The sequence below is a fragment of the Aquarana catesbeiana genome, linkage group LG01, assembly GCF_042186555.1.
Source record: "Aquarana catesbeiana isolate 2022-GZ linkage group LG01, ASM4218655v1, whole genome shotgun sequence".
Taxonomy (NCBI): domain Eukaryota; kingdom Metazoa; phylum Chordata; class Amphibia; order Anura; family Ranidae; genus Aquarana; species Aquarana catesbeiana.
In genome coordinates, this window is record NC_133324.1 from 899289021 (window position 1) to 899307033 (window position 18013).

At 44.2% G+C, this 18013-nt stretch overlaps 1 protein-coding gene across 1 annotated transcript in view; it reads left to right on the forward strand.

The window, feature by feature from the left end:
• Window positions 1-17733, forward strand: part of LOC141118952 (transmembrane emp24 domain-containing protein 11-like) — a 34619-nt gene extending 16886 nt beyond the window's left edge. The window contains exons 4-5 of the mRNA XM_073610955.1: window positions 13583-13729; window positions 17154-17733. Coding sequence (XP_073467056.1) covers window positions 13583-13729; window positions 17154-17303 — 297 coding nt within the window. The 3' untranslated portion in view covers window positions 17304-17733. The remainder of the gene's footprint in view (window positions 1-13582; window positions 13730-17153) is intronic.
• The last annotated feature ends 280 nt before the right edge of the window (window positions 17734-18013 follow it).

Genomic DNA, 18013 nt, shown 5'->3' on the forward strand with positions numbered 1-18013 from the left:
GCTATGATCTCTAACATCCAGTGAAAAGACAGGAAAGTAACCACATGATTTCAGCATGCCAAATCATGGTGAGGTGTGGAACAGCCAATCCTTGCAGAGCTGCTGAAGAAAGGAGTGGGGGAGGGAATTAAAAAATCATGCCTGTGTCTTAGGCTGTCACTCACAGCAAGGGGGAGGATTTAACAAAGTTTTTATCAGTTTGTCAAGATTTTTCTCACTGAACAATAAAAGAGGATTGCTCAGAGATGGATTAACTCTGTGTGGCAAGACTGGGCTCAAATGATAGGAAATCTTATACTCTACAGTATGATAAAAAAAAAAAAAAAATTCGGGTTTACATCCACTTTAACCACTTGACCACTGGGCACTTAAACCCCCTTCCTAACCAGACCAATTTTCAGCTTTCGGTGCTCTCACATTTTGAATGACAATTACTCAGTCATACAACACTGTACCCATATGAAATTTTTGTCCTTTTTTTCACACAAATAGAGCTTTCTTTTGGTGGTATTTAATCACCGTTGGGTTTTTTATTTTTTGCGCTATAAAAGAAAAAAAGACTGAAAATTTGGTAAAAAAATGAATTTTTCTTTGTTTCTGTTATAAAATTTAGCAAATTAGTAACTTTTCTTTGTAAATTTTGGCCAAAATTTATACTGCTACATACCTTTGGTAAAAATAACCCAAATCGGTGGATATTATTTGGTCTTTGTGAAAGTTATAGAGTCCAAAAGCTATGGTGCCAATATCTGAAAATTGATCACACCTGAAGTACTGACGGCCTATCTAATTTCTTGAGACCCTAACATGCCAGAAAAGCACAAATACCCCCCAAATGACCCCTTTTTGGAAAGAAGACATTCCAAGGTATTTGAAAAGATGCATGGTGAGTTTTTTTGAAATTTTCATATTAGAAGGTTATTTCTCACAAACAGCATATGCATACCACAAATTACACCCCAAAACACATTCTGCTATTACTCCCGAGTACGGCGATACCACGTGTGAGACTTTTACACAGAGTGGCCACATACAGAGGCCCAACATGCAGGGAGCACCTCTAGGCGTTCTGGAGCACCCAGGCCAATTCTTATATTTCTCTCCTACATGTAAAAATAATCATTTATTTGCTAGAAAATTACATAGAACCCCAAAACATTATATATATATATATTTTTTTTAGCAAGGACCCTAGAGAATACAATGGCGGTTGGTGGAACTTTTTATCTTTATCTTGGTACAAACTACATACATGCAATGTACAGTAGTGATAATCATCTCCATCTAGCGGCCGACATGCACCCTACTTACTTCAATGTTATTCCACTAGAGTGTATGTAGAGAAACCTCTAGAAACCTGCAAGGAGGGCCCCAAGGTTTCGACTGCCTAGGGGCCTCCACAGAGTTTACAGTAGTGATGTTCATCTCCATCTAGCGGCCGACATGCACACTACTTAGTTCAATGTTATCCAACTAGGGCGTATGTGCAAGAAACCTCTAGAAACTGGCAAGAGGGTCCCCAAATTTTTGACTGTTTTAAAAACCCCTTAAAGTGATTGTAAAGCTACGTTTTTTTTTAACTAACAAACATGGTATACTTACCTCCACTGTGCAGTTCGTTTTGCACAGAGTGGCCCCCGGTGGCTGGTTGCTCCTCCCCGCATCATATAACCTCCTAGGAGAAGTGTTCTCCCGGGGGGGGGTTACCTTGCGGGCACAGTCCCGAGTCCAGCATTTGCATCCACAGACGCAGAATGAACTTGGCCCCGCCCCCGGTGCCCTTGTCATTGGATTTGATTGACAGCAACAGGACCCAATGGCTGCGCTGCTATCAATCTATCCAATCAAGAGTCGGGCAGCACAGTGGTGTAGTGGGTAGCACTCTCACCTAGCAGCAATAGGGTCGCTGGTTCAAATCCCGACCACGGCACTACCTGCCTGGAGTTTGCATGTTCTCCCTGTGTCTGCGTGGGTTTCCTCCGGGTACTCCGGTTTCCTCCCACACTCCAAAGACATGCTGGTAGGTTAAAAAGCGCCCTGAGGCGATTCAGTTCGCATAGGTAGCGCTATACAAGTCTCTCATTCATTCATTCAAGAGCCGAGACAACGGGCAGAGAAGAAGAGTGCGTCTCCGGCGTGGGAATTATATGACTCAGGTGAGTAAAACGGGGGGGGGGGGCTTTAGACAGTGACAGAAATGTTTTAACTTTAATGCATAGGATGCATTAAGGTGGAAAAACACCAGGGTTTACATCCCCTTTAATTTCCCCTTTACCACTGATTCCCAATTTTCTCTCACAAATTTCTGGAAAATAAAAATTCAGTTTCACGTATCTATCCCTACTTTACTGTACCCTTACATTGGTCTAAAGACTGATGTACAATAAGTATACAATTAAGATCATACCCGCCATGCTGCACACTGTTTGCATTCAGGGACATGCCTAATACCTACCTCTCCGGTAGGCTGAAAACAATCGATTACAGGGACCGTTTTTTAGTAAAGGTGTATGGGCTATTTTGGAGAATAAGGCTATCATTTAGTGTCTTTTTAAACACAGAAAGGTCATGATGCTCAGGAAGGAAGGAGGGGGGTGTTTTAACTATACTTTTCAGGGCTGCTGTTGGAAATCACAGCCCCCATGCAGCCTTAGGCCGAGTACATGGATACCAAACATGACATGCTTTAAAATTGCGCACAAACGTGCAGTGGCGACAAAATAAATACATTTTTAAAAGCCTTTAAAAGCCTTTACAGGTTACCACTTTAGATTTACAGAGGAGGTCTACTGCTAAAATTACTGCCCTCGATCTGACCTTCGTGGTGATACCTCACATGCATGGTGCAATTGCTGTTTACATTTGACGCCAGACTGACACTTGCGTTCGCCTTTGCGCGAGGGCAGGGGGGGACAGGGGTGCTTTTTTTTTTTTTTTCTTTTTTTTTTTTTTGCTTTTTTATCTTATTTTTAAACTGTTCCTTTCATTTTTATTTATTTTTTACTAATTTTATTGTTATCTCAGGGAATGTAAATATCCCCTATGATAGCAATAGGTAGTGACAGGTACTCTTTTTTTAAAAAATTGGAGTCTATTAGACCCTAGATCTCTCCTCTGCCCTCAAAGCATCTGACCACACCAAGATCGGTGTGATAAAATGCTTTCCCAATTTCCCAATGGCGCTGTTTACATCCGGCGAAATCTAAGTCATGAAATGCTCATAGCTTCCGGTTTCTTAGGCCATAGAGATGTTTGGAGCCATTCTGGTCTCTGATCAGCTCTATGGTCAGCTGGCTGAATCACTGGCTGCATTTTCAGGTTCCCTGTTGGGACAGGAGAGCCAGAGAAAAACATGGAAGACGGTGGGGGGGGGGGGACATTCCCTCCCACTGCTTGCAAAAGCAGTCTAGAGGCTAATTAGCCACTAGGATTGCTTTTACATGAAAGCCGACCGCTGGCTGAAAAGAATGATACCAAGATGATACCTAAGCCTGCAGGCATCATTCTGGTATAACCACTCAAAGTCCAGCAACATACCAGTACGTTGCTGGTCCTTGTTGGGCATATATTGTAAACTTTTTTTTCATGCAGCCTGTGGGCTGAACGAAAAAAAGATATTAATCGGTGGGTATGCCCACCATTAGAATACCTCTCTTCATCCACCCACTTCTAATGATGGGCATACATGCACCATTTATATATGCCGAAGCATGGGGGCATCCTCCCGCAAAAGACAGGAGCAAATCGCTCCTCCACCCACTGCTGCCCCCACGCTTCGGCATATATGCTGAAGTATGTAACTGTGGTGGTGAAATCACCTCCGACAGCGCTGGAGTCACGGCTTTATATATCGTGGGAGCAAACGCTGTTGCTGTCAAGATAAATAAATCCGCGCTGCAACTGAATGGCGTACCTGCTAAGCAAATGATGGTTAACAATAAAACAAAGTAACATTACAGTATAACAGTAAGACTTACCATACCTGCAAAGCAAATACAAAAAAAAACATAGTAAAAAATAAAACATTTAACGCAACCTGTGCCTAAAATATATATATGCCGAAGCATGGGGGCATCCTCCCGCAAAAGGCAGGAGCAAATCGCTCCTCCACCCACTGCTGCCCCCACGCTTCGGCATATATGCTGAAGTATGTAACTGTGGTGGTGAAATCACCGGCGACAGCGCTGGAGTCACGGCTTTATATATCGTGGGAGAAAACGCTGTTGCTGTCAAGATAAATAAATCCGAGCTGCAACTGAATGGCGTACCTGAAAACAATAAAATGGTTACCAACAAAACACAGTAAACAGTAAAGTATAAAAAAATTGCATATCTGAAAAGCAAACATGGTAAAACATAATAACAATAAAACATTGCAGAATAGAATAGAGTAAAAAAGAGCAGAACAATAGAGAGAGAATAGAGAGAGAACAATAAAACAACAACTATTTTTGTTTATTTTATTTTATTTTTTTTTTGTGTTTTTATTTTTTTTTATTTATTTATTTATTTATTTTTACACTTTTTTTAGTAACTTTTAACTTTTGTAACTGGTTCCAGGTTTGGGTCTCTCAAAATGCAATGGCATCTTGGGAGACCCTGTGAAAGTGTGCCTAGTCTGTGCAGTGCTGTACCCTACGCTATTACTCAACTAGTGTATGGTAGCGTTCAAAACATTCACCAATGCAAAGACCAGGATTGCCAGGACAGGAGGGACAATAACACCGGGTGTCACGCCTAAATCTGCGCTTGCTGCAGACACGACATCTTTTTTGGGGGGCTCGTTGGGTAGGGGTACTCGGGAGGGCATAAGGAAAATGCCTCTCATGCAGCCGGCCTACTGCATTTGGTTGGGGAAGGTGAGGTGGAGCACCGTCTGAAAAAAAGAAGGGCTCTGATGATCTCTTCCTGGAATTTAAGGAAGGATCCAGTCTGTCCTGAAGCTCTGTATAGCACATGAGCGTTCAGCAAAGCCAATTGAAATAAATAAACAGACACTTTTTTGTACCAGCGTCTGGCCTTACGGGCAACTAGGTACGGCGCCAACAACTGGTCGTTGAGGTCCACCCCTCCCATATTAAGGTTATATTCGTGGACACAGAGGGGTTTCTCCACAACACCAGTCGCCGTAGTAATTTGGACCGTCGTGTCTGCATGAAGGGAGGTAAGAACGAAAACATTCTTCTTATCCCTCCACTTCATAGCGAGCAAATTATTATACTTCAAGCAGGCTCTCTCCCCCAGCCTAAGACGGGAATCTACAAGCCGCTGGGGAAAGCCCCGGCGATTAGGTCGCACGGTGCCACATGCTCCAATCTGATGATCAAACAAGTGACTAAAAAGTGGCACGCTCGTATAATAATTGTCCTCGTACAAGTGGTACCCCTTTTCGAATAAGGGTGACACCAAGTCCCACACTATCTTGCCAGCGCTTCCTATGTAGTCAGGGCAGTTTGTCGGCTCTACGTGACTATCTTTGCCCTCGTAAACCATAAATCTACATGTATAGCCTGTGGCCCTGTCACAGAGCTTATACATCTTGACCCCGTATCTGGCACGCTTGCTGGGAAGGTACTGTTTGAATGACAAGCGGCCAGAAAATTGAATCAGGGACTCATCAACGCAGACAACTTGATGGGGGGTAAATAAGTCTGCAAAACGTTGGTTGAAGTGGTTTACGAGGGGCCGAATTTTGTAGAGCCGATCGTATCCAGGGTCTCCACGAGGACGTCAGAGTTCATTGTCGTTGAAGTGCATGAACCGCAAAATCTGCTCGTATCGTGCCCTGGCCATGGAAGCAGAGAACAAGGGCGAATGGTAAATTGGGTCAGTGGACCAATATGACCACAACTCACTCTTTTTATTCAAGCCCATGAGGAGGGAAAGGCCCAGAAAGATCTTAAATTCGGAGACCGTAATTGGTCTCCAATCTCTGGCAAGGGAGGACTGGGGAATAGTGGCGATGTGTTGACCAGCGTACAAATTGCTTTGGTCCACAATAGATCTATAGAGATCTTCGGTGAAAAACAGTGAATAAAAATCCAGTGGCGTAAAGTCAACTGTTTCCACCTGAATTCCGGGTTGGCCAGTGAATGGGGGAAGTACAGGTGCTGCAGAAGTGGTGGGTTCCCAATTCGGATTGGGGAATGCAGCAGGAAGGGCACTATGGGCACGACGGGCCTGTCTTTGTCTTCTTGGTGGCAGCGGGACACTACTAGTGCTTGCCACCTCACCAGCTTGAACTGCATTTATGGGACTCGCCACATCACCACGTGATACTGCAGTGCTGGATGTACGACCAGGGAGTACTAGGCCGCTGGTGCTTGCCAGTTCACCAGAAGGAATAGCGGCACTAGTACTTCTCTGCTCCATATGAGGGACCTGCGGTTCTTGCACTTCAAGGACAGAAGAAGATTGGGGTCTGGTACGCCTGACCCTAGCAGGGACCACAACTCTGTCGTCAGAGCTATCTGTCATGGAGCCGCTGTCCTCTACAGGATCGTATTCTGAGCCTGAACTTGACAGATGAGTGACTTCCTCCACACTATCTGTCATGCTCAGAAACGTGTAGGCCTCTTTACTAGTGTACCTTCGATTTGCCATTTTGGGCTCTAAATTTAGTGGTACACTAGTGAGACTCACAGGCAAAAAAGCTCCTGACTGTCAGCGACTGTATCAAAACGCTACCAAAAAACTGTTAGCGATCGCAGGGATCAGGCCTGACTCTGCGAACGCTGCAGTTATGTGTGTTTAGTGTTTTGTAAGTGTCAGTTATCGATCGATACTGCACTTGGGTGGGCTGGGCAGGGCTGGGCCGAGGGGCAAAACGCAGGTGCTAGCAGGTATCTGGGCTGATCCCGCAAGTGTGCCTGGCGTGTTCTACTGGAAGTGTAGTGTTGTGCAGACTTATTGATGTCTTCTCTCCTCAGCGCCGGATCGAAAAGACCAGCTCGAGGAGGGATGGCATCACTTCCTTTCCCTCTGTTTACATTACAGAGGGAAAGGAAGCATTTTCATTCGCCGGGAGCGATCGGGAGGGGGTGGCCAACAATGGATGGCCTCCCCCTGACCTCTCATCGCCCGGGAAGAAATGGCGACCGCCTCGGGCACCGGGGGGGGTCCGATTGGACCCCCCACCCGCGGAAGGCAAATCACGTGTATGTACGTGATTTTGCCTGTCCGTGCCACCTTGCCGACGTACATCGGCGCGAGGCGGTCGTCAAGTGGTTAAAGAGGAAGTAAACCCCAATGTTGTTTTACTTCCTCTTTTGCACCCCGCAATGCCTGCAAATTAAAAGCATAATGGGCTAGTATGCATTGCATACTAGCCCATTATATGACACTTACCTGCAAATGCAGCCCGCGCTGCCCCCAGTGCAGGCCGCGTCCATCTTCGCCCCTCTTCCTTCCGGGCCCGCGGACTCCGGCTCTGTAACTGGCCGAAATCGCGTGAAGTTACTCCCGCGCATTCGCGTGGGAGCCATCAGTCACGGCACAAGCTGCGGGAAGAAACGGCACGGTGGCCCGTTGCTTAACAGCGCATGCGCCAATGACGACATTGGCGCACTACAAGTGAAATATCTCCTAAACGGCGCATGTTTAGGAGATATTTTCTCTACCTATAGGTAAGCCTTATTCTAGGCTTACCTATAGGTAAAAGTCACTTAAAAGGGTTTACAACCACTTTAAGACTAAATATACCTAAGCTTCTAAATCTGTGCCATCATTCACCATACAAAACATAAAATATTTAGACGGAGATTTCACTGTAACTGAGACGGTGGAGCAAACAAATCTACTTAGACAATTTCACAGTCCATTTTCCCACAAGCCAGTTAGTGTAAATACGTGAGAGCGGAGGCACTGAGGCTTCCTGAGTGTAGAATGGAGCTAATATTGCAGAGACATGCTGGAAATCAGTTCAATGTCTGCTCCATTATTCTGCTCCAGTGAAATGTAGAAGAGAGCCGAGCCATACTCATCGCAGTTGGAGGAAATTCCATACAGATCATCGCTACCTCCTCACTCTTCTGACTGTCACTCTGGATGTCTTTATAGTTTGTTAGGATTTCACAGATGGAGCACAGGATAATCGTTCAGGTTCAGGGGCCAGAAGGAAGCACAGCGACTTTATATAAAACAGTACAATATTGCAAAAAACGTATATTAACCCTAACATGGAACTTTTCTTATTTTCTCCCATTTAGTCTAGTAGCCTCCCTGGCGGTATGATTATTTCAGATTTTTGCGTCTCAAAGCGGTACAATTGCTTTGCATAGAAATTTGGCGTTTTATATTGTAGGCTTGTAATTCTTAGCAATGACACACTTAAATCTGTCCAAACAAGAGTCTAGTAGATATCCCGGGTATGATAAAGTTTGAAAGACAAAATCATAAATTATAATATAATAAATAACTGTAAATAATTATAAAAAATAATAATATAATAATAATAAAATAAATTTCCCCACGATTTAATATCGCTCAATTCTGCAAATGTTCTAATTTACTATCGCTGTTTTCTAGCTGGTCTAAAACCACTTTTGACGTAAAGGGACACTTTTTGGTTGCTATGGACAATCTCCAGTTTCCAGGCAGAAAGAATAGTATATATATAATATAAAACTGCATGCAGGGCATTGGACAAAGCACTGGGGACAAAAGGGATGTGAAATGATTTCATACAGTAATGTAATCTGTAAGATTACAGTGTACTGTATTTATTATGAATTTTCACTTTTTTGAATTTGCCGCCGGGCCCCTGTGCTTTGCGACGCTCGCAGGGAACGGAGCCCGGAACACAGGACATCGGGGAGGAGGACAGAGCCCACAAACACAGCGGGGGGACATCGCAGGACAAGGTAGGTACACTGCACCAGGATCCTGTAATGCAATCCCGAGTGTGGCTCGGGGTTACCGCTAATAGTGCTGAAATTTAACCCCGAGCCACACTCAGGAAAACCGCCAGGGAGGTTAAAAGGTTAGTTCACCTTTACCAGAAAACTGCCTATGCAGATAAGGGGCACCTGTAGGTAAAAACAAACCGTGGACCAAAGTAGAATAATACCCTTGCTATAGGTGTTAAGTACCTCCCAATGCCTGGCTGAAAAAACTCCCAGAGATGGCATCATCCCGTCCTGCCTTGTTGCTAGGATGTTACTAAGACACTCCCAGCACACGTGCATTGCCTCTCTCCCCTGTCACAATAGCTCTGAGCTCTGAGATCCTTTTCATCGCTTCTTTTGATGAGGTTGAAATAGCAGTGGGCCCTATGACTAAAACCATGTTTGCCCAGTTTGTTTGTCTTTGATCTGTGCATATACTGTACCTCCCGAAGCCTGGCTGTAAAACCCCCAGAGATGGCATCATCCCGTCATGTCTTGTTGCTAGGATACTGCTAAGACATTCCCAGCACATCCCCACATGTGCGTTGTCTCTCTCCCTTGTCACAGTAGCTCTGAGCTCTGATATCCTTGTCAGGGCTTCTTTTGATAAGGTTGAAATAACAGTGGGCCCTATAACTAAAACCACGTGGGCCCAGTTTGTTTGTCTTTAACCCTTTTCAGCCCCGGAAGATTTTACCCCCTTCCCGACCAGAGCGTTTTTTGCGATTCGGGACTGCGTCGCTTTAACTGACAATTGCGCGGTCCCAAACAAAATTGACGTCCTTTTTTTCCCACAAATAGAGCTTTTTTTTTGGTGGTATTTGATCACCTCTGCGATTTTTATTTATTTGCGCTATAAACAAAATAAGAGCGACAATTTTGAAAAAAACGCAGTATTTTTTACATTTTGCTATAATAAATATCCCCCAAAAATATATAAAAAAACGTTTTTTTCCCTCAGTTTAGGCCGAAGGTATTCTACATATTTTTGTTAAAAAAAATCGCAATAAGCGTTTATTGGTTTGCGCAAAAGTTATAACGTTTACTAAATAGGGGATAGTTTTATGGCATTTTTTTAAATCATTTTTTTTTTACTAGTAATGGCGGCGATCAGTGATTTTTATTGTGACTGCGACGTTATGGCGGACATGTCGGATATTTTTGACACATTTTTGGGACCATTGTCATTTATACAGCGATCAGTGCGATTAAAAATGCACTGATTACTGTGTAAATGACACTGGCAGTGAAGGTGTTAACCACTAGGGGGCGGGGAGGGGTTAAGTGTGTCCTAGGGGAGTGATTACTAACTGTAGGGGGATGGGCTAGCAGTGTCATTACTCTGATCACAGCTCCCAATGACAGGGAGCAGAGATCAGTGACACTTGTCACTAGGCAGAATGGGGAGATGCTGTTTACATCAGCATCTCCCCGTTCATCCTCTCCGTGAGGCGATCGTGGGAATCCCCGCGGCGATCGAGTCCGCGGGACCCGCGGCCTGACTCACGGAGCTCCCAGCCGGCGCGCATGCGCGCCGCCAGCGGCGCGCACACAATGCCACGGCGGGGAATTCAAATGGACGTACAGGTACGCCCATTTGCCCACCCGTGCCATTCTGCCGACGTACATCGGCGTGCGCCGGTCGGGAACCGGTTAAAGCAGAGCTCCACACATAAGGGGAATCTCAACTTGTCTGCCTCCTCCCTCCTTCCACTGCCACATTTGCCACCTTTTTGGTGGGAGGGGGGAGCTGGTACCTGGTTTCGGCAGGTACCCGCTCCCACTTCTGGCTCACTTCGCAGTGGCAAAGTGAGCTGGAAGTTTGGCCCCTCCTGCTTCCCCCCACAGCCGGCCCATTGAGAAAGCGCAGCGCGATTCGCACATGTGCAGTAGGAAACTAGTGCAAGTTTTCATTCCCAGTTCCCCTTAGCCAAGATGGTGGCGGCAGCACCCGCGAGCTGATTCAAGAATCGGCTTGGGTGAAGACACAGCTGGATGCCTGGACAGTTAAATGCCCTAATACAGTATTTGTAGCTCCTGACTTTTAATTTTTTTTTGGACGGGGGGCGGAACTCCTCGTTGATCTGTATATACTGTACCCCCTGAAGCCTGGCTGAAAAACTCCCAGAAATGGCAACATCCCATCCTGCCATGTTGCTAAGACAATCCCAGCTGATTCAAATCCCCGCATTGGAGTTGATTTACTAAAATTGGAGAGTGTAAAATCTGGCGCAGCTCTATACATACAAACCAATCAGTTTCTAACTTTAGCTTGTCCAAATAAGTGCAACGCTCTCCCCGACCTCCAGAGGCCTGGTGGTGACCCCCAGAGACAGGGAGGGCTGACATTCCTCCTCAGGGTGAAGGTTCCTAAGCATGGTGGGTGTAATGCAAGGTGGAAAGATGGGTGCCAGACACTTTTAAAAATGAAAAAAGAAAAGTTAATTTCTCTTAACAGGAAAATGTGGGAGAGAGGGGTAGGGCTCAGGACACCCTTAGGCAAATGCAATGGCAATTTAGCAGACCAGCAGAGTCCTCAGACAAAAATGCAGAACAAGGCAGACAGCAATACAGAAAAAGTGCCTTTAAGCTGAACCCAGCGATCTGTATTCTATAGCAACCGCTGTCTCCTGTAGCAACAACTTAACTCACAGTATCCCACTGAGTTTCCTCGGACGAGTTCTCTCCTGAAGCTTTCCCAGCCACTTCATAATCCCGGCTTATGAAGAGTCCACTCTGGTACTCCTTCAGAACTCCATCCCTCTCAACCTGCCAAGGCAGCATGGGATGATAACAGTGCCAGATTACACTCTGCGGAGGCCCCTAGGCAGTCAAAACCCTAGAGCCCCCCCTGCAGGTTTCTCAAGGTTTCTGGTACGTACGCTCTAGTGGGGTAACATTAAATAAAGTAGTTTGCAGGTTGGCCGCTGGATGGAGATGACATCACTACTCTACATTACACATACGTAGGTTGCACCAAATTTTTTTTTACAAACTGACAGCTGAAAGAAGATGAGTTTTTAAGAGACAAACTGTAATGTGAACCTGATGTCTATGGTTTATGTACTTTATGTTGTTATTGGGTACATGAATACAGGATTTTCTCTATGGAGTGTTTAAAGTGGTTGTAAACTCTCCCCAACAACTTTGTCCCATGTAAAAATCAGCATAATAAAACCCTAATGAACACTGCTTGTAGATATCTCCTTACCGGCTTAGTATTGTTGAAATCCTTTTTGTTCTTTAGAATGACTTCACTGAGCATGCCCAGATCTCCCCTGATTTACGGCACACTCTGTGTACTTGTCTGTCTATTATCAGATCTTCCTACGGCACAACACTGAAATCCCACGAGACTGCATTATCACTCAGAGCTTCCTACTACACCCCATGTGACCATGTGACATCATATGGAGTGTAAACTTGGCCATCGGACAGCATTACTGCAGCCTTATTAGCTGAAGCTGATAAGACTGACATAGGCAAACACTAGATAATTACAGGACAGGAAGTGCTCAATGTTATGCCGGCCATACACGGTTCGAATTTTGAAAGAATTTTCGTACGAATTTCCCACCATTAGTGGGCTGCCGATTTTCGTGCGGCAATCAAATTTGAGGAATTCAACATGTTGGAAATTTTTAAAAAAACTAACGATTTTCTAATCAATGATGGGAGAATCATGCGAGAAATGTAATAAGAAAAGAAAATTTACGGAGAGAAAAGAAGATTCCCGGCCTCGAAAATTCTTTTCTGTAGCAACATGAGGTGAACTTGAAGGCTGAATTTCGAAAATCAATGGTGGCATCATCGGATCACAAAAAAAACGAACTTTCTGAATTTGAAAAGAGAATTTTTGTTCGACCGTGTATGGCCTGCTTAAGGGCGGAAATACACTCTACTGGGGACTCAGAAAACAATACTTAAGATGGCGCTGCCTAACCCCCGTAAACAAGTTTTTTAAAGTTTCTTTAAACAGTAAGTAATATGCGATTTGGGCTGGATTACAGTGGCTATAGTTTGATAATTACTTATTATAATTGACTAAATGAAAAGCAGCATCAGAGTGGGAGAGTTTACTTCCTCTTTAATGTAAAGTTTTAGTTTCTTCACGTTGATTCACTTTTTTTCTATCTTTTGTAAGCAATATAAGAAAGCTCCATTGTAATTTTCTTTCAAGATCAAATCAAAAGTATTTTGCTCTGTTGTCGCGGGGCCCTTAAACGACGTGGGGCCCATAGGCCAGTGCCTACTCTGCCTATTTGCTAATACCGCACTGGATGATACTATCAACAAACCATTTTTACATAGGCAGACCGACGTTCTGCCTTTCTCCAAAACGATCGGCGCGTCCGCCAGACCCGCTGATTGGCTCCCGCTGTGTCCAATCACATCGGCAGCGGGTCTCCAGCGCACCCCAGACCCCGAAGTGTCAGATCACGTACTAGGTACATGGTCTTTAACTGCTAAGCAGTTAAAGTGGTAATAAACCCAATACCAAATAGTTATTATATTGCAGCTTACCAATCATTAGATGTGTTGGCTGGATTGATTTCCTTTTTTTTCCGCTGGGGGGGGAGCTGCACATAGAAGGTTTTTTAACTTCATGCCGAGAATGTATTTAAACCTTTTACCTTTACAACCACTTTAAAATAAAACTGTGGCAGTAATGACAGCGTCATCATTCTACTTTTCAGCGCATACACTTGGACATTCAGGTTGGTGAACACCCTCTTGATTTCTCAGCTGTGGATCCAAAGGACAAAGTGAAGGAAGTTTCCAACATGTTAGAAAACCTTCAAGGGGAAATGAACCATATCATGAAAGAACAGGAATATCAGCGGGTATGTTTATACATGCAATTTCTATAATGACTTTTCACTTCAACTATAAGGTTTTACAATTGTTTAACCACTTCAGCTCCAGGAGGTTTACCCCCCTTCATGACCAGGCCATTTTTTGCAATACGGCACTTCGTTGTTTTAACTGACAATTGCGCGGTTGTACTAGTATGAGTGGCAATCAGTGACTTATAGCGGGACTGCGATATTGTGGCAGACATATCAGACACCTAACTGACACTTTTGACACTTTTTGGGGACCAGTGACACTAATACAGTCATCAGTGCTAAAAGTATGCACTGTCACTGTACACTGGCAGTGAAGGGGTTAACATCAGGGGAGATCAAAGGGTACACAGGATCAGCACATTCCCCTCTCACAGAATGGCGATCTGCCTTGTTAACATCAAGGGCGATCAAAGGGTTAAATGTGTTCCCTGGGAGGGATTGCTGTGTGTGTGTGTGTGTGTGTGTGGGGGGTGTGCTTTGACTGGGGGAAGGTAAAGATCCGTGTGCCTTCTTAGTAGTAACACAGGATCAGTATATTCCCCTCTCACAGAACGGCGATCTGCCTTGTTTACATAGGCAGACCGCCATTCTGCCTTTCTCTCAAACGATCGGTGGATCCCGCCAGACCCGCTGATTGGCTCCTGCTGTGTCCAATCACAGCGAGAGTGGGTCGCAAACTGCACGCGCACACGCACCCCAGGCCCGGAAGTGTCAGATCACAAACTAGGTACATTATCTGACACAGAGCGGCCGCCCTGCCGCAGTATGGCTTAGTGGTCAAAGTGGTAATAAACCCAAAACCAAATATTTACTATATTGCAGCATATCAATCATTAGATGTGTTGACTGGATTGATTTACTTTTGTATGCTTTTTTCCGCTCTGTTTTTTATCTGGTGATCTGGCCAGTAACACACTTCCTGTATTAGAGCGCCCCCACCCTGTGTTTCAATAGTTTTTATTGAAAGTTTTACAGTAATTACAGTAATAGTACATACAGGGTAAAGTTTGATTAGCTTTCCATCAGTAAATTTACATGCATAGGTTTGGGAACTAAATTCAAACAAGAATAAAACATTAAACCGAGTATACAAGAGTGTTAATGGCTTAGGTTAAGAGGTTTACAAATATTTTGTGCAAGTTAAAGGGGTTGTAAAGGTAAAAGTTTTTTCACCTTAATGCATTCTATGGCGGGGCCGAGTGATACAGTGAGCGGCTATGGCCGCCGGCTGTATCACGGGAGCGTGCCCGCAAGCACTCAACACCATGTGAGGGAGCTTGCATGAAAGTGTTGAGTCCTTGCGGGGGGGAGTCGAGACAGCCGCCGAGGGACCCCAGAAGACCAGGTTCGGGGCCACTTTGTGCAAAACGAGCTGCACAGTGGAGGTAAGTATAACATGTTTGTTATTTAAAAAAAAAATATATATATCTTTAGTGATCCTTTAAGTTAGGTTGGTAGGGTAGAGACCATGACAGGCAAAGCTTATCATGACTTAACACTAGTGAGATCCATGGTTAGTATTCAGGTTGGATTTATAGCGCTGATCTGTGTCATTGGAGCTAGAGTTGCCAGAGGAGGAGGATTTTAGCATAGATTCCATTGCTGGATGCTCTTATAAATTCTTAAGAACAGTGGGTGTGAACTAATTCCAGAGTAGCTTCGATGTTTGGTGGGTACACGACTTCCATAGATTTGTCATGTTTAGTCTGGCCGTTAATAGAATGTGGGTTGTGACATGTCGGTAAGGGTTGGGGATGCTATCGACTGTTAGATTCAAAAGAGCTAAAGCAGGGGGTGAGAGGACTTGGGTCCCGGAGACATCTGCTATGATCTGGAAAATGCGTTCCCAAAAGGACTTCAAGGATGGGCAGCTCCAAAATATGAGGAGTATACCCCCCTGAGAGCCACATTTTCTCCAGCAGGAATCGGAGGGTAGAGATCTGAGTGTGGACATTTTGGTAGAACCTTGGCATGTGGGGATGGGCTTATAGTTGTGCCATCAATTTTGACAGAGAGATCAGGGGAAGGGGCATATGGGGGAGGAAAAATTAGATGCACTAACTAATTAAAGTCAAACTCCATCTAACATTTTATAAGCAGTTACAACAAACAGTTATCCTTTTGGGATAAAGATTTTACATAAATAAATAAGAACTAATCGTTGTAAGCACCCCTGTCAGTGTTAAAATGTTTGTCTCTAAACCTCTAACTGCTACATCTGCATGACAGCTTGTTCTGTTGAAAAACAACAGACTAACTGGCCGGATCACCTGGTGAAAATAAAGGAAAGAAAACCTAAAAAAAGCAAACAAATGCAGCAATCACGTCTAATAATTGGTAAACTACAGTATAGTAAATGTTGGCTTTTGGGTTTAATACTGCTTTAAAGGCTAATGCCAGTACATCCAAGATTTAGGACATCAATGGCTTGTGAATAATACCATCTGTACCCCATTCAATTTTAAATCTGCCCATTGATTGGAGTAGTTCTGGGACACCACAGAAATGTATTCATTCATTTGGAGAGATTTCCTGTGGTCTGAACAGTGGCTTGGTGGTTAGCCCTTCTTACTCGGAGCACTGGTTCATATCCTGGTCAGGACACTATTTATAAGAAGTTTGCATGTTCTCCCTGTGCTTGAGTGGGTTTCCTTCCACACTCCAAAAACTTCCTAGTAGGTTAATGGGCACCTTTCCAAAATGGCCCCAGTATGCATGTGAGATAGGGATCTCAGATTGTGAGCTCTGTGAGGGCAGGAGCTGTTGCTGTGAATGTATAGTGTGTAAAGGACTGTAAAATATGTTGGCACTATATAAACACCTATAATAAAAAAAATTAAAATGCCTGCTTGGGTTCTCAGTACTATTCTCTGGTTTCTGATTGGCCGTTGTTGGTTGTCAGAAGTAAAGTACCCAGGCTGGTACTGAATGAATGTACAGCTAAATAACTGCCCCCCCAAAAAATGTTCTTCGTGACCAGGACCAGGACAAGTGGGCAGGAGGGGAAGACGCACAGGGCTCAGCTGTAGTTGGGGTGCCCCCCTAATGTGCCCAATCTTCAGATCAGTGGCTAGTTACCACAAGGCTGCTCTGGCAGCTATGCCCTCACACTATGCTCCGACGTGTCCACTCTCTGCCCACTAAAAAAAAAAACTGCGCTTCAGAAACTACCTTCTGATTTCTAGGAAGCAAGCAATTAGTCATGCGTGTGCAGTGCACACCATATGCCAGCCGCGGCAAAGGGTGCAGAGAATGAATGCAGGGCAGTACACCCATTTTACACCATGCATTAGTAGTGGGAGACTAGGTGCAGTTATCCATCCATGCCCTGGGCACTGAACCAGCCTGCCCCGCTACTGCTTGTAACAAAGTCTGCAATGTTGTTTTCTGCTTACAGTATTACTTCTTTCCTTTTCAGGAGCGAGAAGAATATTACAGACAGACGAGTGAAGACATGAACAGCAATGTTTTATGGTGGGCTATTGTGCAAACCATCATCCTCACCTCTGTTGGCATCTGGCAGATCAAACGCCTAAAAGATTTCCTCATCGCCAAGAAAGTTGTATAATAGTTCAGCCAGGGATGAATTCCTACTTTTAAATTTAGATAGTTAGATAGAGGAGCCTCTTCTTTGATCCACCACTCTCCCCCTGCCCAAATCCTGGTTTTACTTTGTGTTTGCCACATTCACTTGTCTAATGAGTGCCCTTACTGGCCACATGGATGGTCTCGCTGGACAAGGCAAAGATAAATGAGACAAACCTCCATGGGAGGGGCTTAGGCAGGACCTTAACTTTTGAAATGGATGACTGGTCCAATTTAATTGAATCCCCTGAAAATCCTTTCGGTCAATGTAAAATGTTTAAAAGTGTCCCCTCAACTCAGGCATGAAAACTTTCTTGTGTTATCCTGGAATAATATAAGATAATTCCTTTTTCGTAAGATAAAAATAAATTGTTTGTGAAAAAAAATAAAATGTATGCAGATTATTATGTCATTTACATTTATTTTTTTATAGAAAAACATACTAGGTCTATCACCAGTAGATAACAAAAAAGATTAAAGACTCTAAAGGAAATAACAGAATTTTTGTACTCACTGTAAAGCTACTGTAAAGCCATGGAATGATATTCTATTCAGGAACCATGGGCTATACTACCATCTACAGAAGGATGGACACAAAAGGACTGAGCCCTAGGGGCTATAACCCCAGCCCCATGCCATGCATGTCTCAGTTATAGCAAATAGTATCAAAAATAACAACAAAGAAGAAGGGAA